Below are 27,462 nucleotides of genomic sequence, written 5' to 3'. Positions count from 1 at the left end.
CTTCCTTCCTCCGCGTTGTTTGGGCTTCCTCTACGTTTATGTATTCGGTGGCTCACCTGAGTAGGTGGTCAAAGTCTTTTGGTAGCCTCCGGATGAGGGAGCAGAAGAATTCTCTTTCGGTAAGCCCCTGGGAGAAGGCATTTACCAATATCTCCAAAGAGACTGATGGAATATCCATGGTCACCTAGTTGAATCGCTTGATATAGGCCCTTAGTGCTTCCTTGGGCTCCTGCTTCACTGCAAACAAACTAACACTTGTCTTCTGGTAGTAGCAACTGCTAGCGAAGTGGTGCAAGAATGTCACTCAGAAGTCTTTGAAGTTGTGAATCGATTCAGTCGACAAACTCTAAACCAGCGTTGCGCTGATCGTGAAAGAGTGGTGAGGAAGACCCGACACTTCACTCCGTCGGTATACTGATAAAGTGTAGCCGCATTATCGAACTTGGACAGATTGGTCGTTCTGTTGTATTACCCGATCGTCAATAGGGTGTAGATTCGGGGTAAGGGGTTGTCCAAGTTCCCCTGAGAGAACTGTCTGTTGATCCGTTCAGGAAAATCATCATTTCTTGGTGCTTTCCCTTTCCATGTGTCCCAAACGAGCACGTCATTTGAGGAGGATCCAGGTTCCCTGTTCGTTCGGCACTATTCCTCTAAGGCAGTCTGGAACAATGCGCGATGAAAGGGGATCAGTGCATTGGGCGTCCCCATAGGTGTCGGTTGGCTTCTTATTCAGCCCCCGAATGGATACATGTTCCTCTCGATCTTTGTATCCGGCTTGCGGACCCGCTGCTAATGTCACAGACTCGCTGCTAATGTCGCAGACACATGTACCTGGTGCTTGGCTAGTGCCTGCTGCTGTTGTTGCTCCACTATTTTTGCTGCTCGGTCTTGTATCAACATATCCAGCTCCTCCTTTGTTAAAGTCACCGTGGTGAGTCATGCAGCGTCCTCCATCTTCACGTATCAAATATAGGCTATGTTTCCACAGACGACGCCAATATAATCCTGTCCGAAAATCGTGAAGAAGACTAGCTGGGAATGTGGCTTCTGGGTTAACCATGTATAGAATCCGCTTCACTCTACAACACAAGAAATGTCAATGTCGGGCCAGGGAAGGGGTCCCCGGCGTTGGCACTTTGACGCTCAAGTCAGTCACCGAAAAAATGGAAGAAGGCATAGCAATAGTAAGCACATGCATGAATAGTGAATAACACGTACCTCCGCCGATGCATGGATCCCCCCTTTATATAACACCCTAGTAAGTGATGTGCACGTGCCTCAAGGTGTGGGCACGTTCTTTAAATTGTCTTATGAAAGGACATGTCAGAAAAATGGATCTAACACCATACTTTAACAGGGTATGTAAACCCCTAATAAGATAGTAGAAGCTTCCGTCATACAATCCACCTATTGACCATGCCTCATTGTCAGCGACATTATCTCCTAAAGGGATATCAAGAGATATGAGAGGGGTCTCACTATTTGACCGAGCAGGAGAGTTGCTCGATAGGGGATCCTCGCCCTGTCGACCTCAGCCGATCTTCTTCATAATCCCTTGACTCAACTGATTGTTTCTGTCTTACCGGACTAGCGCTCTAGTCGCCTTAGCGTTCCTCCACTTCATGATGAGCATCCAATATTCTCGTCGTAGTGCTCTTGGTTGTACAAGCATTCTACTCGAATAAGCCACTTACCAATCGGACACTTCATGCCTAATCCACAACTGCAATAGACCTTCGCTCGGCCTACCTTTGGTGAGCTCGTTGGTTCTCTAGCGTTGACCACTTTGACTTTGACCTCCACGTTGGCCTTGACTTTGACCTCCACGCCATATGATACCTCTGTCCTTGACCCGCACTTGCTGGACCCCTTATCACCGCATCATAAGGTACATTCATTGTTTTTCTCACCAATTACAATTAGTTATTATTGTTGTTGTCAAGAGTAATCTCAATGCGAATGATTTTTTTAACTGCCTCTATGATCGTGAGTATAACTAGAGGATCATCAAAAAGGAAATATCAACTTAGGCAAATTGAACATGATAGGATTGTTGCAATATTGGAGGGTCGAAACATTAGTACAGGCAATGACAAAAATAAACAAACTAATTTCATAAAGTCAAGAGATACTCGTTGGGGATCACACTACTTGACATTGACTCGTGTATTATCTGTGGCCTTTAGTGATGCAAGTGTTGGAGAATATTTATAATGATTCTAGTTCTTTTGATAGTAGAGGGGTTGCCAAAAGTTTGATTCAAAAAATGGAGAATTATGAGTTTATTTTCATGTTGCACTTGATGAAGATGATATTGAGAATTACACATGAGTTGTCACTTGCCTTACAACAAAATGATTAAAATATTGTCCAAGCTATAAGTTTGATTGAGAGTGTGAAAAATCAATTTCAAATATTTAGGGAAGAATGATGATATACAATTACGCATAAAGTCAATATATTTTGTGAGTTGAATGAGATCCGAATGTCGAATATGGAAGATAATTATTTGATTGATGGTTGTAGTAGGTGTATATAAACTAATTTACGCAACAGAATAAGAAATGAGTAGACGAATGACAGTCTAGTCGTATACATCGAGAAGGATATCTTTTCAACAATTGAAAATGAGTAAATATTGTAGCTTTTTCAAAAGATGAAAAGTCTTAGGAAGCAATTGCCTGTTCTTTTTTATCCGACGACCACCTAATATATCATTAAGTGTTAATCGATACTTGAATAAGGGATAATCTAATAGTAATTTTGTAATTTATTAACTTAGTATTTTTATCCTTTTTTATGTCGAATTGAACTTTTTGTTATCAAATATATTTTTTTGTTATAAAAAAATTCTGTTAGCTCTTATTAAAAATTATCTCTAGATCTATTCATGTTAGCAATCAAGCATTGCGCTATCTTTGAGAAGACAAGGGAAGAGATGGAGAACGTCAGAAAGAAGTTACTTGTTAGATGAATTATTCTCTTCATTCATTCTTCCCAAAGAAATAATCTTTTTTTATAGGCTCCAAACTTTAATAGTCATTAATCCTCCTAATTATGGTTATTTACTTCTCAACTGACTGGTGATTAATAGTCAAATCATTATCGGTTGGTCATTATTAGACTTAATACAAGTCTACAAGCGCACATGTTAAAAAGATCCTTTCATTCATGTTTACAATTATAATTCAATATAAATCAATCATACTATGCTAAAACTTTTAAATCAACTTTATTAATGTTTATTTTTCATACACTTTTCCCATGACACATTGGTTAATCAATCTAAATATGTTTAAAAGTTAAAAAAAAACATAAATTACTGTGAAGTTTCATTTCATTTGATGTCATGAAGAGCTGGTGAAACAATAAAAACTACAAAAGAAAGTGTAGTTTCTGAGTCCCCTGTAAAGGTGAAGGGATAGGGGGTGCAGTGGACAGTGGTTCAGTAACGAGAAAGAGGGAGAGATAAAAGTCGATGTGGTTGTAAAGGTACTTTAATGGTGCATGTTCAGGAGAAGGTGACGGGTGTGTGTTTGGAAGTGGGAAAGAAGGCACGCCATGTGCATCCCCCCACCTTTTCCTGCCTTGATCAATGGAATGACAACGTTGCAGGAGGCGAGGCGAGGCAAGGCACAAAATAAATATGTTTTAAATACACACTTTTAAAGTGATCAAATAATTCAAAACTTTTAAATGTGGCATCTATAGTGATTTTGATCAAAATTATTATATATATATATATATATATATATATATATATATATATATATATTATATTTTTAAATTTTGAGAGATAAATACACTCTAAAAAGCTATGAGAGTCCATTTATACTTTTAAAGTAATAAAATGACTAAAAATTAATCATATAATAATTTTAGTTAAAATTATTTAGCAAGATCCCCTTGAGATAAATGATCGACAGCCAAAAAGGATGATTAGCAATTGTTCTTGCAAACAGGCTTATACACAGAGTTAGTAAAATGAAATAAATAATTTTAATATCAAAATCACTAATATATCGATATAACGTAGTTTGAAACTCTCTTTTTTATTTATAGCTGATGACTCACCGATGAATAATTCTTAGGGTGTGTTTGGTTCAAGTTATCATGTATAATCTTGGTTATGTGATTATCAGATAATCACATAACCAAGGTTATGGGAGAATAAAACATAATCTTAACCTTGTTTGGTTCAACTAGGTAATGATATAATTTAACTTGACATTTATTATATTACCCTGGTTTAAATAGTAGTTGAAAATATTCTTTAAAAAAAAGAGTTTTTTTTGTAGAGCTTAATAAATAGTAGTTGTATTTATTATCAACGTTATACATTTAGATCGATTAGATTTCGTTCCAAATCTTTTATTTTCTTAATATTAAGTATTTATATAAAATCTAAGATAATAAGGAAAAATATTAACTCTCACTATGATATTATATCACTCAAAATAAAATCCGAAAATATATTAAAAAAATAAGTATTTATTTTTTGCAAGGCCAAAGCAAGTCCGGTGAGAAACTTATCCCCCGGCTTTGGCCTCGTTGGCACCGTCGTCCACGGCGAGCCCACCACCTCTATTGCCACCGTCGTCGCTTCCTCGGCGGAGTTGTCCTTGGCTTCGGCTTCTTCCACAATGGCTGCACGATGGTAAGCGGAGAACCACTTAGTCCTCATGTACCCAACACCTATTCACATCATCAACTCCTTCAAACCGTTCATCAACTTAATACAAAAAAAACTCAACACTTGTTCAAAATCCCACTAAATTGAAGTAAAGCAACATCAAAAACCATTTGAAGACCTCCTAAATCCGAAGCAGAAAACTAGGAAAACTCCATGAAGAAGCAAAGACATCATTAGAATTGTTTTGCACGCCCACTCCCACTCTACTTCCCAAAACCCATACTCAGAGAGGGGATTATACTTGCAGAAAATTTACACAGAGCAAACACGAACCTTCACTTATCTATACTTGAAATCACCAAACTTCTATCTTGGAGCTTGATTCATCAAGAGGAATCGATCTTCGGTTGGAACCCGTAGGGATGGCAACGAGAAATCGAAGCTAGGGTTCGGGCTTGGAGGGGAAAAACGGCGTCGCCACTGCTCCGGTGATGACCCACAGCAATAGATCATGTTGGTCCCTAGCAGTTGGCTATGGTGGCTTTGCGCCGGCGAAGAAGCGAGATCGGTGGAGAAGGGCCACGGTCGGCGATTCAAGAGGAAGAACATCCATTGGACAAGCTCCGTCTACGGAGGAGAAGAGGTTGGCGAGGTTGTGGGATCTCGCGAGAGGGAGAGGGAAGGAAGGAGTTCCGTTGAGGAGGAGAGTCCGGCGGCGCAAGGTGAAGGCTCGGGGGTGAGGGAAGCCGCGCGATGAAGACTCGGGAAGGAGTTCGGCGCCGCGCGAACAATCTGCGGTAAGGGCGCCGGCCTTGAGGAAAGCCACATGTGATTTGAAGGGTAATTTTGGGAAAAAATATTGATAATCCTGGAATTGTAGAAAACCTAAGATTTTCAAGGTTTTGTGATTCTTGGTTCTATTCCCTAATTGCTGATGTGGCGGGAATGTTGCATCACCGAAAATCACCAATTACTTAAACCAAACAAGATTATCTTTGATAACCAGCTAAGGTTATCAGCGATAACCCTGAACCAAACACACCCTTAAAGGTATATTTTCTTTCTTAATGGATAATCTGGAAAAACCTCTTATAACATAAACTACAATAAGTGCTTACAGAGGAAAGCTAAAGGATTACAAGAGAAGGTCAAATGATCTCTAGAATCATTATTTTGCGGCCTTCAAATGTCCACCTTCCTCCACTTTATATAGTGTTCAATACTTCAAAATCCACTTATTCTATTAATCTATCGCAACTCAATCGACTAAATCCACCACCGGTCAACTGGTTTGTCGATCGTTTTAGTCTAAATCTACCAACTACTGCTTAAGTCAACTAGAATTCATTATCAATCAATTGCTCCACTGTAACCCTTAAATCATTTGATTCTCACTTCACAACTTTGTTAGATCAACAACTTCTTTTATCCTTTTCTATGGAGAAATACATTATTATTTTTATGTCCCTCTTATTTCTAATTTTTTTCATTTGTCTCTAAAATATTTTCGTTCTCATTTATATCTCTCTTCTTTTATTTTTGTTCTAGATAATATTTCTACCGTTAATTGCTCCGTGAATATAGACGGACATGAAATGTGATGTGCACGTGACTCTAAAAAAAATTCCAAATTAGAGCCCCATTGTCATTCATTCGGCGTAAAGAAACCCTAACTTAAAAAACCCTCATCTAGCTTCTGACCTCAACGTCGTCGATGGTTCACGAGAAGGCTACCATCGCGATATGCTCCCTCATCAAATTGGGGAATTGGGGCACTCTCCTCATCTCCGAAGGGACGATTCCACTGTTGATCCAACTCCTGGAATCAAGCAGCTTCATTGCCCAAGAAAAGGAAGTGTTTTCTGTTTAAAAACTCTCAGCTTCCACAGTTACCTCCCGCTTTATCGTTAGCCATGGCGGAATCCCCCCTCTCATCGATCTCTACCAAGTCAGCGACTCCATCTCCCAATCGATCATCGCTGCGACATTCAAGAACCTCTCTGCCATGACCGAAGTGAGGCAAACCCTAGTGGACGAGGGCATCGTCCATGTCATGATCAACGTGCTCGATTACGACGTCATTTTGGGCTTGAAGGAGCAAGCCGTCGAATGCATGCTCCAATTGACTTCCGAAACTGAGAAATTTTGGTAGCTGATCATGTTGGAAGGAGGAATCCGAAGCCTCCTCACGTACCTTGACGGCCCATACCGCCGAAGTCGGTGATCACGACAGTGAAGAACCTTGTTGGATCCGTCTCCATGGAGAACCTCATTTCGCTCGATCTCCTCCCTAGACCGACAAACATGCAAAAAACCGGATCTTTGATGGCTCAACAAACCGTCACCGCCACCGCCGTCGTGTGTAAGATCTCTTGTTCCTTGGAGATCAAAAAACTCGTCGGATAATCCGGTTGCTTGCCATCTCTGATAAACATGCTCGAGGCAAAGAGCAATTCTTCCCGGGAAATCGTAACATAGGCGATTGCAAGCCTAGTTGCCTACCCGCAAAATGACAACAAGATCAAGGAGGATAAATGCATTCCCAATCTTGTCCAATTTCTTGATCCGCGCCCCAAAACACAGTGAAGAAACACGCTGTAACGTGCCTCATGGCGCTTCCTTCGAGCAAGAAGTGCAAGAAAGTGATGATATCCTATGGAGCCAGTGGCTACCTCAAGAAGCTAAGTTGCAACCTCAAAGAAACTGCTCAAGAGATTGGAAAGCGGGAGGTTGAAGAGATTCTCGTCACGTGCACGTCATATGCACTTCTCTGATATTCATGGAGCAATTAACGATAAAGATATTATCTAAAATAAAAATAAAAGAGAAGAGATATAAATATGAACGAAAATATTTTAGGAACATAAGTAAAAAAAAATCAAAAATAAGAGGGACATAATAATGTATTTTTATAACATCAATCAACTAGTAATCATTATCAATCAATTGATGATAAATCAATACATTTTTCTATTATAACATATGGCAAAAGGCGATTTACTCGCCCCTAGTATCCGCTAATTCGTCCCTAAGTCAACACACAAGAAGTAAATCAAGGATGATAATTAAAAAAATGATAAATTCAATTAATCTCATTGACTAAATCAAGAATGACTACTAAAAAAATGTGGAACCGCCACATCAGCGGCCCCCTAGAGCCGGTCCCACGGATATGGAGGGAGGTAAATGCAAGTACACAGGTGAAAAGTACATAACGAAGACGTTAACCCCAGGCAGTGACATCCCGGGGATCGACCCCTGGACCTTTCAGCCACATAACCATGCACTCCCCATCTGTGCTACACCCTGGGGACAAATCAAGAATGACTACTAGTCATTAGTGCAGGTGGTCAACAACTTAATCATTATCAATCAATCGATAGATGACAAATCAATGAACTACCCAATCAAATTTAGACAGAAAAAATATATTTTTTTCGCTAACTAATAAGCCTGAGTCAATATCTTGGTCGACTTGGCTGACAAATTGAATGGAATCACCTCCAAGACTAAGTCTCGATTACCATCATCCTAATAATTGATTCTTACCTAAGTTAAGATCTATCCTCTTCAAAAGATACCCATCTCTCAACTCTCACAGCTCACATATCAAAGTTTATCTTTTGCATTTTGACTTCAACACGAAAGTCATCTCCCCCTAAGCTACTCGTCCATACCAAATACTTGGAACGTTACACATGCTATCATTCATACTTCACCTTAGTAGTTCACCTTCTTCTAATTGACATCAACGTTACACTTCAATGCTCCTAATTTTATGTAAGGTGTAAATGAATCAAACCGCTCGCGAGCTATTCGAAACTCGATTCGATAAAAACTCGTTTGAGCTCGTTTAATGATGCTCGTTAAGATAAACAAACCAAGCTCAAGCTTCGCAATATTCGGCTCGTTAGCTCGTGAATACGTTCATTAAGCTCATTAAGCAACTTTTAAATAAAATAATAATAATTTTGATATTAAATTTATAGATTTTACACTCTACTTATGAAAAATATAGACAAATATATTAAATTTATTTATTAGAATAAAATTATAAATTTTAATAATATTATTATAATTTTCTCTAAATATATAATTTAGTTTTTAATGAATATTTAAATTTATGATTTATATTTATTAAGCTCGTTTAGGCTCGATAAAAACTCGTGAGCCATGAATATATTCGTTAAATAAAGCTCGAGCTCGGCTAAATTATAAACGAGTCAAGCTCAAACATTCAAGAGTTCGGCTCGGCTCGGCTCGATTACACCCCTAGTTTTATGATTCCTTAAATGCCCCATATTATCCTTCTTCAATCTCCAAAAGATCCTGAGTCATTGAGTTAACTAACTTAGCCACACCAAGTCATGCTCCACGAATTGCTCCAACATCACCTTTATAGCTGTCAAACGGGCCAACCCGTGGCGGGGCGGGTCAGCCCGTGGCGGGCTAACTATTTGGCGGGGCGGGGCGGGCCAACCCGCCTACTTGGCGGGTTGGGAAATTTTCAACCCAACCCATTCTAAGGCGGGTTGCGGGTTTGGCGGGCCAACCCGCGGGCCCATCAAAAATTTAAAAAAAAATTAAAAAATATTTCATATCTTCAATATTTTACTTCGAAAAAGTTTTCTACAATTAAATGTATACATAAACATATATTTTAAATATAAATGAACACAAACGAATACCTATGTTGGATGAAAAGTACTATTTTTATTTCAAAATTATAACAAAGAAAGATAATAAATTGGTTTAAAACTTATCTTACATGTGTTTTTCAACCCGCAGGCCAACCCAAGCCCGAGCGGGCCGACCCGCGCGGGTCGCGGGCCTAGGCGGGTCGGCCCACGGCGGACTTGGGTTGATAAAATTTCAACTCAACCCGCTTAAATTGTTTGGCGGGGCGGGCCAACCCGACGGGCCCAACCCAAATTGACGACTCTAATCACCTTAATACTAATCATCTTATGGTCCATGGAATGTTTCCTGCAACCTTCTCTGAACTTTATTAGACCTTCAAGCCTTTCTTCCAAATGGACCACGTAACTAAAGGATGTTGGGTTCCTAGACTACCCGTTGCGAGCGCTTCCCAATTTATCCTGGTGACCGATGGAAAATTTCCGTGGAACCGAACCGGTCACCCCAGACTCGACGTTATCTAACCTAATTAATTATTTTTTTATTAGACCTTCAAGCCACTGGGTGTGGACATGCCAATTTATCATCAACCCTTGACTTCAATGGGTCACCATCTCTCTAAACTCTATGTACAACTTAAAATTCCTTGTAAAACTTTAGCGCGCACATCACATTCATGGCCTAGCTTAAATCCTTTACACAAATATCAAAATCTTATATCGAACTCAAACACTTGAGGAATGATTGCAGCAACCATCTCTACTTTCTTTGAGCTTGACAATCTATTTAAATTAGGTAAACCAACAATGAAAGAGAACCTAAAACCATGTTCCCCTACATCTAAGCTCCTCTAGAGTTGAACAAGGTTTTCTACTCGAACCTTTTCTCTACCTCTCAAAAGAATATATCATCCATTTGTCTTTTATTGTATTTATTATGGTTATTAACTTGTATTCAAAGTTAAAGGGGGAAAAAAAGCTGAGCAGGAATAACCATCGCAAAAACAAGTAGCATTTTATGTGGCAAATTCTGGACAAGAAACGTTGGCATCTTACTTACCGGCAAATACAATACCAACAGCGAAAACTGCAGCCATGAAAGAACCCAAGACTTGCAGGTTATTTTTAGCATTAAGCTTGAGGTGGACTGGATGAAGGGTGTCATGTTATACTCTTTCATCTTCACAGATTGGATATCACCACTTGTGAGGCTCACCGCACTTGGACCTTGTGCCATGAGGTGTTCAAAATACCTCTTAGATTCCACACGACCTCTACATTTTCTGGTTGTACATTTGAAGCAGTGTCGACCTGAAAATTGAGAAGTGAGAGATAAAAGAGAACAAATTAGCCATGTAAGTAGCAGGCATCAATAGATATAAGACAAAGCATGTAGAATGGTATTAGTTCCTATTAACTCATAATGTTCCATGCATCCTAGGTTGAAGACCTCGATTAACTGTTTGATATTGAGTAGATTTTAGTGACACCATAGCAAAATTCCTCTCCAAAGTTCCTGTCTTGAAATGATCAAAAGTAATTTGATTATTACTTCCCTGCTTGGGATTTCATTCAGAAATAGGACACAAAGTTGTTGCTCCTATATGGCATTATGAGATTTCTGAGAGGACTGAATTTATGCCATAGTTCATGGATATTTTAATGATGAATCTGAAAATTAATAAGTTAGTGCCCAAAAACCTATTAAAATAATGTATCCTTGAAACCTTACTAACTAGTTCTCAGCAGCAAGGAGAATAGGATTCACACTGTGCATTGCATTTTGTGGCACCTCTGTTTTTGTTGCAGCAGTAAAAGTTAAAAGAGCAGCCATAAAGTTCCTGTCAATGTGGGATCCTAGGGGTCAGACCACATTAGGTCTATTGTACATAACCTCATCTTACATTTTGCAATAAACTAATTCTGCGAAAGTCACATGACAACGACTTTTCCATTGAGTCAAGGCTCTCTTCAGTAGCAAAAGTCAAAGAAAAATGAAAATACACAAAATAAATAGATAAATCCAGCCTTAATTCATCAACTAATTCAAACTTGGGCCTCCATAATGATTATAAAATTACCTAAGGGAACTCTGCTTCTAGAAAAGATCTTGAGGACAACAATGAAAGTCTTCTCAAATTTTTTTTTAGTAATTCACTACATAAAGATAACGGACTAGAAGAGCTTCACTAGTTATCAGCAATGCAAATAACATAAATCACTTTTAATTAAACAGGGCCAATAAAATAAATCAGTCCAGGATCTAAACTATAATTGTATTTTATACAATATAAAGCACAATTTATTTTACTTTTACTATTTCTGGTTAACCTACTTTATTTTACATGTCTTTGGGTCTCTAAAAGAAGCTTTCTATCCATTCTAGCAATAATACAAAGTTTTCTATTTCATATTTTCTTTTTGTAAGGCAGCAATCTCATGAGATCGCTGACCAAGGGAAGATTAACCTATCATATTGTCAATAGGGCTTCTCCGCCATACTAACACTTTGTCTCCTTTTACATAATCCAAGTTAATAGATTGGTCCAAGACCATCAAGTGCAAAAGATTCAGTTGTAACCTGAACTTTTGGAATATATAAAAAGGTTCCACTGTGAAGTCAGTATATATTCTCTTGATACACCTAGGCATCATAGCAGTGCCTTTATAAAAAGGGAAAACAACAGTGAATTCCAATGATGTCAATAAGAGTCCACCACAGCCGTATATATTTTCATGATAGAATAAAGCATGATAGCAGTGTTGATAAAATGGGAAACGGGAACTTCCAATGATGTTGTAACATCAATTTTAGCATGAACAATTTACTAGATAGATCAGTGATCAGTACTTTTCTTAAGAATACATGACATCAATTTTAGTAAGAACTTTACTAGCTAGGTCAGTCATTAAATACCTTTCCTACGTGTACATGACATCAATTTTAGTATGATAAGTTTATTAGCTAGATTAGTCACTGATTACGTTTCTTTAGTATACATTCTGTGGATTGGATTATGCAAACATGATAAATAACTTTTCTACTCATTCATCTGACGGGCAGGGCATCTACTAGATTCTCAGAATTAGAAACCATTTAAACCATCAGGTGAACATTTATGATAAATGCTAGAACAATAAATAAAAGATAAGGTAACAAGAAAAGGGCATTTGTATGGATAATAGTTAAACTTCATAAGGATAATTGTAGCAATAGATAGTGCATACCGCCTTAGCAATAATCACAGTATTTTCTGGAACATCAACAACAGCCTTAAATAGAACCCATGCCCACTTATCAGTGTTCAAATCATCAGATTGGTGTGGTATATTGCCTCTCTGATAACTTTGAGCTTCAAACCATGTCTTACCCCAATCAACAGATATATCTACTCTCTCGATTCCCCGACCACCACCAGTTACAGCATATCCAGCGACCGTAACCTATAGAACGATATGCAAAATATTATAATTGTTTACTTGAATTTAGAATGCAAAGTTCCAAAACAATAGTATACACACTTTTCCTGGTTTAACAACATCCACATCCTCTAAAGAGCATATTGCACTCTGTCAAAACCAAAGATTGATGAAAGCAGAAATTAGTTTTTCTGAAAAATACCAAGACAACCTGCAAAATATTAAGAAAATTGCATTTCATGTTCAGTAAGATCGGAACTTTTCAAGCACCAGTTAGGTTCCATTTGATTTATTAGCATGTTGTGATCCTATCTTGAATTGTTTAACTATTAGAAAACCATAGAACAAAATGGCCTCACTGAAAAATAGGAGAGATTGAATCAAAACACTATTGTCATTCACCCAAAGTAGTAGAGATGAGGGTGGAGGATGATTTGCTATGATTGAAAGTCCTTTAAGAAATAAAGGGTTAATGCCTGCACTTAGATTTAGGAAAACCTAACGATTTTGAAGTGTATCAGCCATTTGGACGCTGGCATCATAGAGCCTTCAGATCTGATCCTAAATCATTGAAATAATATTAAAATAATGGAAAGAAACTTAGAGAGCATTTAGTTTCATTTTCATTTTCTGAAAAACATACATTTTTCCTTTTCTTAGAAAATGACTTTTAGACATTCTCTATTTTCCCATAAAATGATATCTCCTTCTTTAGAAAAGGAATGTAGAAATTGCCAACCAAACAATGTTTTCCCTTTTCTCAAAAAATGAAATGAAAAATACCCAAATCAAATGCGGCCTTAGATTTTGTCCAAGAATTTTGTTTTTGCTTACAAGTTACATAGTCATACGAACTATATTAAAAATTGATCATAAAAAATAAGAAATCAACTGAGATAAAAAAGTTACTAGCAGACATTTGCTGAGAATTGTCTCTGCATGTTAAGGACATTTAGGATTTGAATAATTAAATAGAAACTATGGACTTAAAATATTAGTGCCAAATACCATTTTCAACTTTTCTTGCTTTCCATTGGTCATCTAGAATAAAGGATACTATTTAAATGATGCAGACGTGTGATCGTTTGTAAGAGGCATGCAACTGGGTAGGATAATGAACTTTTGACCACCATCATAGAGGAATTCAAAGTACCTGCACTGGAAAGTCCATTTGTGCCTTCCTAGTAAACCAATTAATATTGTCCCAATTAACTGAAGGTGGAAACATCTTGTAATCCTTTTGCATAAAAAATCCCTGTTTAAAGAATCCACACTAAGATAATTACCACATTTTACTAAATAAAAAACTTCAATGAACCATAAAAACCTGGCATTCTTCTTCAATTATGTTGATTTTGTCCAACCATTTTACAGAATGTGCACCAATCACACCAGGAACAATCACCCGCAATGGATATCCATGATCACGATTAAGGGTCTATAGAACAGTTAGAAAAATCTTCTCATGTGACAATCAATGATAACAGAAAAATGTATAAGCAACAAAATGGCTACCAAATAAATCAATAGTACTTGGAGATAGAGAAATGTTAAGTCATCTGACATGGAACTATGCAAACTTGCAACAATAAGAAATACAGAAGTGAAGGGAAAATGTTCAATTTCCAAAATGCAATGTTTCGCCCTCTACCAGACACTCCCTCACTATCCCTCAAAGTTGAATTAAATAATTTAGAAAAAGAATATCTGTAGGAACAAAAAGTACTTTTACCCATGGTATAAAATGTAGAATGGTGCCCGTCGATATGGGTAGAATTTATCATTCTGCCGACGACTAGCATCAGCACTGATTTGTGGAGGCAGCTGCAAGTCGTGTTTTTTTTGTCAATTCCATTTTTTATATTTTTACACAACTAATTCTAATTCCTTTCCCTATTGCTTTCCCTGTCTTAATTTTTTTACCTCCTTCATCGTTAATTTTTTCCCTCCATCCATCCACAAGTCTAGACAAAGAGAGAAAAAGACCTCTTAACCTCTTTAATGATGGTTAGTTTTTTCCCTCCTTCATCCATCCACTAGATAAACAAAAGGAAAAAAAATATTAAAAGATGGTTAATTTTTTCCCTTCTTCTATTCTATTTTAAATAGAGAAAAAAACCTTTAAAATGGAGAAAATACATTATTAGGAAAAATAAAATACAATAAAATAAAATAATTTCTAACCTTATTAAATATACTACCATGAATTAAATAATCAATCTATATATATAAATTTAGTTTAATTTTAAACTAATTAAAATAAAGCTAAATTAAATCCAATTTAGTTTAAAATGACTTGATCCTACCATGTCTACTTAGTGGACTCCAGCTAATCTAATTAATTTTTACTTAATAAACATCAAACATTTTATGAGATAATATCAAAACTTGAACTCAACATTAAACATCTCAAATATGAATCAATAGGAAGATCTAATAGCACTGGTCAACTATAGCTTCCTGATTTACCTCCTCACATATGGTCGTGAGGTCGACCGTGTGGGGCGCTGGGGTGGCGGACTCCACCTTTTTTTTTGCTACCAATAGGAAGATCTAATAACAATTAAATATTAATAAAAATATTTCTTAAATAATATATTTATATTTAAACAGGTACCAAAATAATATTGATACTTAAAAAAGTATGGAAGACCCTACTTTTTTAAAAAATATCTTATTTTAATAATTTGTTTCTCTAAAATATCCTTATATAATTTCATAAATCCCTATTTTATCCTCCATAAATTTTTATAAGGCTAATATCTTTTTATCTCCGCCGACTTTTCTTCCAACATTGTGTCATCTTCTCCGCCAACGCCTCTTTCTAATTTTCTCTCCCCCGGTACAGAAATTCACCCAAAATCCTCTATTAATAAAAATCTCAAAACCCTCTATTAATAGTATTATATCCTTTTTGGTAATTTTATTAATAAAAAAATCTTATAATACCAAACACATCAATATCTTTAAGTTGATTGTAATAAGTTCACCCAAACACTTTAACAACTTATTTTTAAAATAAGACCTAACAACTTATAAGCTCCTAAAACAACTTATAAGTTGTACAAACTTATAAGTTATTTTTAATAAGTTTAGCCAAAATATGATACCAAAACTGTATCATTCCTCGATCATAAATCAAAACTTTTGCATGGCTCAAAATTTCAAACCTTGCTTTACCCAAGTCCGAAGTAACATAGGAAATGACAATAGTGTAATGATACAAAAATTTCAACAGCATTTGCATATCTATTTATCATATTGTTACCTAATATCATGGTTTGTCTCATACTATATCGGGTGATAAATGTATCATTTCAATAAATTACCGAAACTTCAATGTTACTCGGCACAAGCAATGTCTCCTTCCCCCTTTAACCTCCAATTCACCACATGTACCACACATCGGAACATCAAAACAATGTTGTTTCAATCAATGGCTGAAACTCCGACATGACTCAAGATTTTAAACCTTGTCTAAGACTATAATTTATTTATTTTTTACTTTCTTACCAGTATTAGATATGTGGAAACTATTAGGAAACTAATTTGACAAAACTATATATTATTTGTTATAATTATGAGGAAAATTAGAACAATTTTAGATTCAAAGACAAATAGCATCTACTCGCAATGTAAGATGAACTACATTTGATTGCAATGTAAGGTAAACCAATGGTATCTCAATTGCTTGAGAAATTGTATAGTTTCTTTCATATTCTTTTGAAAAAACCATTTTTGTACAACTGAAGGATTACATTAGTTGTCATGCACGTATTCAAGTGGGCGAAAGCTTGTATGAGAGAAAAAACTAACAAGCATATAGAAGAAAAGTATTAAAATATCTACTAGAACAACATATTAAAAATTTTGTCCGAAAGCCAAGCATTATAAGTAAAACAGAACACTGTTGAGTAGAGGAATTGACTCAGAGAATGAGCAAAACATCATGGAAGAGAGAAGGTAAAAGTGACACCAATGAATTTAAACTCTAAAGGAAGACAACATTAGCATATACTTTAATCAATATTGGCTGGTTAGTGGTTACCTCTCCATTCATTTCATATGCAAGTAAAACATCAGCTTCAGGATTTGTGGCCTGCCTTAAGGGTATTGATGCCTTGTAGGGCCCACCATTTTCCTCCTAGGTAAAGTACCAACAGAAAGTAAGATGATAAATAGCAACCATGTCAGCCAAGAGATAATCACTAATCAGACTAAGGAAAAGATTACCATGAGAACTATTCTACTACTGCCTTAGCTGAGATTAAAAAAATAAATAAATAACAAAACAAAACCACTCACCTTGCACTTATCAACGCTGATGAATTCGATGTGCTTCCCACCTAGTGGGGAGGATGGAGTATTTTTGGATATTCCAACAAGCTCAAGAACATCTGCTAACTTTGCTCCTCCCCAAATTGCTGCAAAGGTCAATCATAAGTAGTAAGTTTTCCACTAACATGCATAGGCTGGGCTAAGTCCTAGTTCATTTAGAAAAGGTCAATCACAAAGTTTAATCCATATTATGCAGGAAGCAGTATAGTCAGAAACTACTACATTTTTGGTCTCTTAGTTCCCCCAAGAAACTTGCATAAATATTTTCATCATTTAGTCAACAATGTTGGTGCAATCCCAAGTGGTCAGGTTCGGCCTCAAGTTTTGATGTTGGCAAAGAGTTTAAGTTAGGCATTGTGGTTTTGTATAATATGTCTGTTAAGGCATGTAGGACTCAGTGGACACACACATGGAAATTGCCAAGTGAACACACATGGAGAAGGTCTTGCTTACTCAATAGCTCGAGGTCCATGGAGATAGAAGAAAAATGGTATGGGATATCCTGGGGACCCTAGGACAAGCAACATAAGAGTGAAACAATGTCAGGGATGCAGATTACGAAAGCAAAGCGTAAAGGATGGTAGGATGAGCGAGCCAAGGGCTTGGTCGTATTCAAAGGGCGAGAAGCTTGATGGAAGATGGCTTTGTGGCCAAGACACTTGTATGGTGAGTTGAGAATTGAGAGCATATTACTCAAGAGAGAGTAGTTCTCAATTTAGGTGAAACTTGATCGATGATCATAGCTAGGTAACTAAGTCAACTGAGAATCCCAAAACCCTAAGGGTGTGTTTGGTTGGGGGTTATCCTTGATAACCTTGGTCATTCATCTAAGGTTATCAACGAAAATCCTGTTTGATTTAGATAATTGATAATTCCCGAGTAATGTTCCATGCCCGACACATAAGCAGGGCATGCAACCCGGAATCGGAAAACATCGGAAAACTGAGGTTTTTCTTGATTCCGGGGTTAACAAAAAAATTTTACCCAAAATACCCTCGAATAAAAGAAAAATGTGATAAAAAAGAAAAAAATAAAAAAATAAAAAAAATGTAAAAAACATAAAAAAAATTTTAAAAATAAAAATATAAAAAATGTTTTAAAAATTTTTAAAAATAATAAACAAATGGGGAAAAATAAAAAAACATAAAAAATAGAAAAATGTAAAAAAACTAAAAGAAATAAAAAATAATAAAAATTTAAAAATATATATAAAAATAAAAAATAGGAAAAAATTAAAAAAACATAAAAAATAATAAAAAATTAAAAACATAAAAATTAAAAAATATAAAAATATAAAAATATAAAAAAAATTAAAAAAATTTAAAAGATGAAAAAAAAACTTTAAAAAATTTTTTAAAAAATAAAACGAAAAAAATTTAAAAAAACGAAAGGAAATAAAAAAAAATAAAAAATAATAAAAAACACATAAAAATAAAGAAAAATATGAAAAAGAAAAAAAACGTAAAGTTTAAAAGATATATATAGTTGGTTTTGTAACTAAGGGTAATATAGTAAAATATTAAATTAGGTTATTCATTAAAACCTTCAAACAAACAAATTTTTATTGCATTACCTAGGTTAAACCAAACAACATTTGATTATGTTTTATTTCCCATAATCTTGGTTATACATGATAACTTGAACCAAACACACCCTAAAACTTGTTCAGTGTTTGTGATTTTACTCAAATCATCTGATGTGAAATTTAGTCAACTAATGGTTGAGTCAGCTAGGCAATTGACTAAAGCTGAGGAGTTGACAAACATAATGTTTTTGTTCGAAAGTCAGACGACTAAACATGGAATAGTGGACTGATGCTACAACAGACAACTTCAACAAAGTCGTTAATGGAAGGACTAACAGTACAATCAGATAATGATAACAATAACGAGTAAATCAATCGACTGATGGTACAAACCAACCGACTGATGGTGCAAACTGGCTGACTGATCGATGCCATCACTGCATAACGGCTTCAACATTTGAATTCAACGAAGTGGCTATAAAAAGGATTCAAAGGGCTGCTAACACAGGTCACAACTATTCAAGTATATTTTGTGATAGACTGCAAAGCCTCTATTTTCACTATTTTATAATCCTCTTTTGTAGAGTTTCTTCACCTCCAATGCTACCTCGAATGAGACAACGTGGAGTAAGAGCCTTCGAGGCTGCCAAACCACGTATATGTGGTATGCGCTTACGTGTTTATAGTTTTACTTTGTTGTTCATTGTTTGGTGATGTTGATAAAGTACTAGTAAGAGAAATTTAATTATCTCATTTGTAGGCATAAACAATATTCACACACCCCCTCTACTATCTTGTTACCAACAGTCATGGATCACGGGACATTGTTTTAGATAAAGCTCTATTTTATAGCAATAACAGATATCCTCTCAATTATTAATGATGGATCATCGATCATGCATTCCCTTTTACAATCCAAATTTTAGTTATTCTGGCAGCACAATATGCGAGAGCTACCAAAAAACCTAAATTAAAATGGGTTAATTGGGTTGGAATGGGCCACATTCTAGGAAGACTCAAATGTAAAATCTGATAAGATATTCAAGAAAACACCAATTCATGTTTAGTCATGTCAGTTTCTGAAAAAAAAATTGTTCTGATGTTTGCAAAATGGTGATCAAGCCTACTATGCTATATGAATTGAATGTTGGGATATAAAAAAAACACATGAGTAGAAAATGAGAGTCACAGGAATGAGGATATTAAGATAGATGTGCAAATATATTTAATGGACAGATAAGAAATGAAAACATTAGCTAAAAAGTTTGAGGGAAAACACATTTAAGATGGTATAGGCATGCGCATAGGCAACCAATAAATACTGCAGTTAGACGATGTAAAACCACGGCAAAATATGCACACTAATGAAGGAAAAGAAAGACCAAAGGAGACTTGATTAACAATGATAAAACATTATAAAATTCACAATTAAATAGATGAGAATATAGTAGGAAAAAATCCATTGGGATAGGAGGATCCATATAGTCAGACCCACTTAGTGGGGTAAAGGCTTGATTGTTATTGTCGTCGTCAAATAGCTTCTCCATTTTTACCATTAAATACATATTTTACTTGTCTCATAGTTGTTGAGGATGCTTTGAGCCCATACGTTTGGAGGGTGTTCCATGACATCTCTCACATGACCAAATGTAAGCATGCGTGCTTACATTAAGGAAGTGTCTCCCTCACAAGTCACCATGGTTTAAAATGTCGTGCCGAGATGGTCGAAACGGACGAAATATCTCGTTTCGCTTGGCGACCGGCACCGACACGACCCCGCCACCAAACCCGCGACAGGTGCGACTTGTTGCGCGGCCCCGTGGTCACAGCAGAGGGGTCGCTCGACCCTGCAACAACAGTGGAGTGACATAACCCTTCTGCTACCGCCGTGAAGGCATCGTGCGACCCTACTGTCGTTGCAGAGGGGTCGCACAACCAACGCGGTCGCGCCGAAGGAGTCACGCAATCCCCGCGGCCATGGCTAGCCGTGCAATCCCGTGACAATGCCGAAATCATGCGAGCTCGCAAGTGGTGTCGGATTTTAGATTTTTTTTAATTAAACTTAGGTTAATTATTTTAATCAACTCCTAGTTATGATGGAGATAATCTAAAAAGACTTTATTAAACCCTCATAAAATTATCTAATTAGTTTTATATCATTTGTTTTAATTTAAAATTTATAATAAAATTTTTTTTTATTTATTTATTTATTTTCATATCTTTTCCCGTTTTAAAAATTATTTTTTATATTGTTTATTTTTTAAATATTTTAGTTTTTAATTAATATATTTTATATTTAAAAAATACCGAAACTATATTGGCACGACACGAAGCGATACCAAAATTGTATTGTTCCAGTCCAGAACCGAAATCTCGACACGGGTCAAAATTTTAAACCTTGCAAGTCACTAATCATGTTGGCATGGATTACACCTTGTCTCACTTAAAACATCATATTAGAGCATTCATGTACCTCTGAGCCTGATATGAAGTGAGGTGTGTTGAGCTTTCAGTCTATAAAGCGTTCCACCACCTCAGAATCCCATATTGGCATGCAAACATCATACAAGTGCTTATATTAAAAGGGAACCCCTGGTCTTCCCAAAGTAGCAAGTCATTTTAGGGTTCATTGGACTTCATGCCACTTCTACAATAGTTGATACTGGGTCGAGCTTTTAAATCAGTTCAACACGACCAGAAATCACCAAATAGAGAAAAACGTGAAATTCAATCAGTATCTTCTTCAGGTAAGATTGGTTATACAAGTGCTGCAAGCGGGAATGAATTTTGGGTGTTGCAAGGGAAAGCCATTCTTCAAACAAACCACAAAAAAAATTAAATGCAACAAGCCAATGGACGATAACAGCAAGAAATATGTTGAATGGTTACTATCTTACCATGTCAATCAATATCCATGTTACGACATGATTTCAATTTATTTGTTCTACTTTTGCCTGAGTTCATTGTTCGAGAAAGTGATCCAAGCCTCCACATAAATGCAAACAAGATGTGTTCCATATCGGTGGCGATTGTGTCTTTACAGAATATGTGATCAATTAGAGAATCAAGATTATGCAGACTACATTGGCTCAAAAAGGACTAACCAAATTATAAGGCTCAAGCTAACTTTTTATTTACAAGAAGAGGCCTACATATTAGACAAGAAAATTATGGCATCTGTTTAACTACAGTACATAAAATCTAAAGTATTTCCAAAAAGGAAAGAAATGGGCTACAAAAGATTTTACAACTGTAGCAGAATGATAAGATGATTGTTTAAAAGATATCACTTGGATTGAGGGTGAGGTGAGATTTAATTGAAAACCTCCATAGCCAATAAGCTTCCTCAACCAAGGATCTCATAATGTTACATGTACCTCAACTTTAAAAGTAAACAACGAAGCAAATTAAATAAACTGAAGAGAGTGAGAGGTAAGATGAATTCAACAGGACAACAATGGCATTTCTTCTTTCAAGGCATTTTCCTTGATGTTAAATCAAATTTTGATGTTTTTTGGTAGCAAGACACTGCATGTTTACTTTATGGTAAAAGATACGATTATTATTTGTATTTCACAATGAAGTATGATGTAGATGTAAACTATATCTTATGGATAGTTTGAGTTGATTGTTTCAGTTCTACATTACATTTTCTTGGTCAAAAAAATTATAAAATTTTATAGTAAAGAAACATAAAAATCACATGTGCTTCAATACATATAAGGTATTGTATAGGGGCCCAATCATATGAAGCCTATATCGACTTTTTTTATAACCTTTTTTTACCTCAAAACATCTATAAAAGAAATTTTGAAATGATTAAGTTAATAAATACAATTGCAATGGAATGGCTGACATGAACTAGTGGATGTTAACAATCTTGTTTAGAACTTAGGAATAATTAAATATCATTCTACTCTTGTAAGCATACATAATTTTAGATGCTTTTATGTGGTTGCCAAGCAGCCTCTTGACTGAGAAGGAATCTGCTAAGATTTTCAAGGAAATGCTAGCAATATCCCGAAAATGTCAAGATAAACCCAATGTCATCTATACACGGCAAGAAGAATATCATTACAAAAAAAACTTAAATTAATAGTCCTTGTGCAAAGGCAAGCAGTTGTCTTTGTCTTCTTCACAGCATAGTTTTTCTTTCCCTTAAGGATGACGGAAAAGTACAACAAAGAATTCATTGAAGTGTGTGATACTTACCATTCCCTATGGCAGCAACATCCCAACCAATACCTTTAACTGTACGAGTTTTGCTCATTTCTGTCCTTCTATTACCTGCACACTGCACAGGTTTTGCTTGTCATCAGTTAAAACACAAAGGTTTTCCAATTAACTAAGATGCAAAACTCATACGGTAAGGTGCATATAGGAAATGGTAAGAAATGATAAGATGCATATACAAAGAGCGTGATTTCAATGAAATCAAGTTACATGGTTAGCACTTTACCTGTAAAGTTGCAACAACATTATACTTAGGAAGCTTCCTGTAAAGTGTAAATCCATCCAACAATATCAGTTATTGGTTTTAACCATCAATATGAGCAGCATTTGGATGTGCGCTTGCATGAGCACACACATACATATTTATATATTCTCTTGGTCAAATACCTGATATCTGACATAGATATCTCCAAAGGATTCTTCACCAAACCACCTATAGAAAGACAATACCTATTGCCCAGAAAAAAAAAATATTATTTAATATAGGAAATAAAGTTCATCTTATATAGAAAAAATATCCGAACAAAATATGACCTTTTGATGTCATCGACAATTGGAATTGGTCCATGGTTTCTCTTATAGAAGAAATTGATAGGAGTAATGTATGACAATAGAGCCGAGCGATGAGGCTCAGCATTAAATGGCTCCTGCACCATAAACAAACAAAAAAATGTCTCGTGGATTTTTGGAGATGAGACAAGTATACAGGACTCTTTTTCAATTATGGAAAAAGAATGAAAATAAATTGAAGAAAGAACTGATACTTACCTTGAAGGGCCTTGTATATGAAATAACAGGAATAAGAATCTTCTTGACAGTAACGTTACACTAGTATCTCAAACTTAACCATAATTATGCAGCTAACAAACAGAAGCACCTGAGGGTAGGATCACAATGATGCTTAATGTTATAAATGTAATAACAATATGCTATCTCTCCATGCCTTAGAGAAGTTCAGCAATCCATCACATATCCAAAGAATCACTTTGTTCTATGCATTTACCACATCAATAATACTCAAACATTGAACAATTGTAGCAAAAGAAAAACAGTTAAAAAAAATATACTATGTCCAAGACAGAGTTGTGCACTACTCTTTGTAAAGAGGAAGCATGTGTTCGTAGAAAATCTAAAATCAAAAACAAGAACTTACATGCAAAATATGTAACTCAATTTTTTTTTCTCCCCTTGAGACAATGCAGTATTTGATTCTACACCTCATCCACTCTCCATCTCCAATTAATAGTATATGTAAATACTAAACCTTATCAGACTTAAACCATAACAAAGAAGTGTTGGATCTTTATCCACAATCTGCCGGAGAGACGGTACTTACTTATCTGTCAAGATGGCTTGATCTGACAATCTCAAGCTATCGGCCTGGCTAAGTAGGCCAATCGGCAATATCATCGGGAGCTACCCAAGTCTGTGTCGGAGAGAGATTTGTTGAGACGACGAGTATCCAAGTTGTTGAGTCGACGAGTGCTCCGAGTGCTAAATCGAGAAAGCTGATGCCGAAGGCTCGAGATGGAAGCCGAACAAACTCGAACCCTGAGTCCGAGTTACGTGAGGAGCGTCGCCTGAGGAACAAAGACGTCGAGTCCTGCAGCAAGACAATCTCCTTAAAACATATTTGTCCCCTCCAGTGGTGCTAAGAGGTCATGCTTGGACGTTTGTTTCCCAAGATAAAACAGCAAGACCACGACACAATCTAACACAGGTTGACGTGGTGAACTGAGTGTATACCTGAATGCTATCACGAATATCTACCGAACAAAAAATTACTCGACAAAAAGATGAGGAAGAACTGAGGGGTTTCTCACGATGAAAGACTCTCTTTCTTCTCGCTCTCTGTTCATGCTTGCTTGATCTGTGCTTCTCTTCTGCTCTCTTCATGTTGAGATCAAGGCTTTCTTATAAAGAAGTCAGGTGGCGCTTTTTGAGCATGTCAAGTGGCCTTCATGCACATCAAGTGCACATGGTGTTCATGCAAAGCAACAGCAAGGTTTGCTTTGCATGCAATGTGACACTCATGAAAAGCAACAACATTGTATGCAAGTGACACGTGACTTTAAAAATTCAAGCGAGGTATGAGAATTACAGGCTGATGTACGTGGGCTCATTGTGCCCCAAACACGGTCTACTTTGTGCAATAGTGTTCACACAAGATCCCTTGAGTTGGTGCAATTCAGACCTTGGATTCACACCTCCTTTGCACAATTGATCAGTCATAATGTCTTTGAACCAATGTGGGACTAATAACCCATAAGTCGTGTTTCCATTCACATTTTTTCAATAATCCCCCACATGAATGGAAACAAGGTATGTGATAGTCTTCGACAGTTAAGTCGTGTATAGGATAGGTAGGTGTTACCCTTGAACCTTCCCTTGGGAAAATATGTTTGCTCATTGGCTAATATCTTTGAACTGTTCTGTCATTTGTGTAAGCATGAACAGACCTCACCGAGGACTCTCCCTGATATAGCTCAGGTCTCATGAGTGCATTTGTTCTTGGTCATGAACACGCTTGGTTATGTGAGAAGCGCTACGATTTGTGCTTCCAATTCTCTTCGAAGTGGTCCCACTTCTTTCTCACATAGATGATCTCTTGAGAGTATTTTCCATTACTCCACTACGGGCATTAAAAGCAAGAATGCTTATCCTTCATCTGCTCATTGATTCATCGAGTCGTTCCCCCACAGTGATTGTCTTTCAATACAGTTAGGTTTTTCTTTTGAACCTAATTCTTGGGATCTTTAATCAGCATAGGTTGGGTTTCCTTTACACCTACAGTCGACATCGGAACTTACATCAATCTCATTCCTCGCGATAAGCTAGCAACTAACTCTATGTTTAACCCTTTGGTTAGAGGATCTGCTAAGTTATCCTTTGACTGTACATAGTAAATAGTGATAACTCCTATTGGGAGTAGTTACCTAATGATATTGTATCTACGACGTATATGTTGAGACTTACCATTATACAGATGACTTTGTGCTTGTCCAATTGTCGATTAACTATCGCAATGTATGTAAATTGCCGGTATAGATTTCGGTCATCTAGGAACATCTTCTAAGAATTGTCATAACCATTCAATCTATTTACTATATTTGTCAAGAGTTACAAATTTAAACTATAGTTATTATAGTTTGCTTAGAAGTTTTCCATGAAATGGCTGCACTTCCCAAAGTGAAGACATTTTCGCCTAGGGACTTAGAGTCTTTCATATCCGATACCAATTTGCGTCGTTGTATCCTTCGATCATAATAGGATATCTTGTATAGTGCAATTCATAATTACGAGTATACCACAAGTACCTCAGTACTTAACAGTGCTCAACACTGGGATTACTTGTGTATCTACTCAGCTTGCTTAATGTAGGCTAAGTCTGGTCATGTAGAACTCATTAAATACATCATACTTCCAATTTTACCCTAGTACTCTATCTAAGAGATACTCTCATCTTAGTTTTTGATAGATGTTGACTCGTATCTATCGGAGTCCATGCCAACGTAGTATTACTCTTATTGAATTTCTCAATAATCTTGTCCACATAATAGAACTAACTTAAAACAAGTTCTTCTGTTGTTCTAAGAATTTGAATCCCTAAAATCACATCAGGTAGGCTCATATCTTTTATATCAAATCTTGAGTTCAATATACCTTTAATGGATTTGATTATCTTATCATTATTCCCAATGATAAGGATGTCATCTACATATAGACATAACATGACATAGTCATTTCCTGAGTTTTCATGTAGACGTATTTATCACATTCATTGATCTGAAATCCACTTTCCTTCATGACAGTGTCAAACTTTTCATATCATTTATTTCAAGTCGTATAAAGACTTGACTAATATACAAACATTGTTTTTTACCCTGGCACAGAAACCCTTCAAGTTGCTCTATGTAGATTTCTTCTTCTAAATCTCCATTTAGAAAAATGGTCTTTACATATATTTGATGTATTTCTAAATTTCATAGAGTGGTGATAGCCAACAATACTATGATGGAAGTTATTCTTGATATCAAAGAATATGTATCAAAGTAATTAAATCTTCTCGTTATCGATAACCTTTAATTATCAATCTAGCCTTGTACTTATCAATCGTGCCATCTGATTTCCTTTCTTCTTGACCCTTAATGTCCAAGGTTTGAAAGATTTGAACTACGCCCACCGTTGTATGTTCTAAAGATTTGAAAGAATCTAGTCTCCGGATCGCTTCTCTGTAAGCATGAGTTTCAAATTGTGTTTGAGTTAGAGAAGAAAAAATCGTACTTATCAATCTAGCATGAGTTTCAAAGGTTGGCGTAGTACAACCTTGGACATTAAGGGTCAAGGGAAAGTAGTGCTGAAGATGACCTCTGATAAGGATTGATAATTATCAATCTAACCTTTAACTTTTTTTTTCACCCCTAGGGCGAAGCGCAGACGGTGGGCGCATGGTATCTCTGGCGTAATGGCCAGAGGTCGATTCTCAGGAACTGACGACCTGGGGTTTACCCCGCCATGCGCCTATGGCCTATGTACCTGCATGAACCTCCCTCCATATCCGTGAGGCAGGCACTAGGGGGGTCGCTAAGGTAGCGGATCTACCTTTTTTTTTAGAACATACAACACCTTGTTCAAAGTCAACTCCTTATCAGAGGTCATCTTCAGCACTACTTTCC

General features: G+C 36.3%; 1 protein-coding gene across 1 annotated transcript; it reads right to left on the bottom strand.

The window, feature by feature from the left end:
• Nucleotides 1–10,329: 10,329 nt before the first annotated feature.
• Nucleotides 10,330–24,672, bottom strand: LOC122040023 (sulfite oxidase-like). The gene is made up of 13 exons (XM_042599409.1): nucleotides 24,533–24,672; nucleotides 24,123–24,389; nucleotides 23,321–23,433; nucleotides 23,174–23,236; nucleotides 23,013–23,049; nucleotides 22,766–22,847; nucleotides 16,996–17,114; nucleotides 16,739–16,834; nucleotides 14,018–14,128; nucleotides 13,844–13,945; nucleotides 12,793–12,840; nucleotides 12,499–12,714; nucleotides 10,330–10,581 (listed from the first exon to the last, which is right to left on the bottom strand). Exons 4-13 carry the CDS (start codon nucleotides 23,185–23,187, stop codon nucleotides 10,483–10,485), a joined length of 924 nt encoding a protein of 307 aa, XP_042455343.1. The 5' UTR covers nucleotides 23,188–23,236; nucleotides 23,321–23,433; nucleotides 24,123–24,389; nucleotides 24,533–24,672; the 3' UTR covers nucleotides 10,330–10,482.
• Nucleotides 24,673–27,462: the final 2,790 nt, after the last annotated feature.

Source organism: Zingiber officinale, chromosome 2A, assembly GCF_018446385.1.
Source record: "Zingiber officinale cultivar Zhangliang chromosome 2A, Zo_v1.1, whole genome shotgun sequence".
NCBI classification, from domain to species: Eukaryota; Viridiplantae; Streptophyta; class Magnoliopsida; order Zingiberales; family Zingiberaceae; genus Zingiber; species Zingiber officinale.
This window is presented reverse-complemented; position numbering and strand designations above follow the sequence as displayed.

Coding starts and splice junctions, on each gene's coding strand:
- LOC122040023 (XM_042599409.1), bottom strand. Junction 22,848..23,012: donor ATGTTGTTGCAACTTTACAG/GTAAAGTGCTAA, acceptor AAACCTGTGCAG/TGTGCAGGTAATAGAAGGAC. Junction 12,715..12,792: donor ATGTTGTTAAACCAGGAAAA/GTGTGTATACTA, acceptor ATCGTTCTATAG/GTTACGGTCGCTGGATATGC.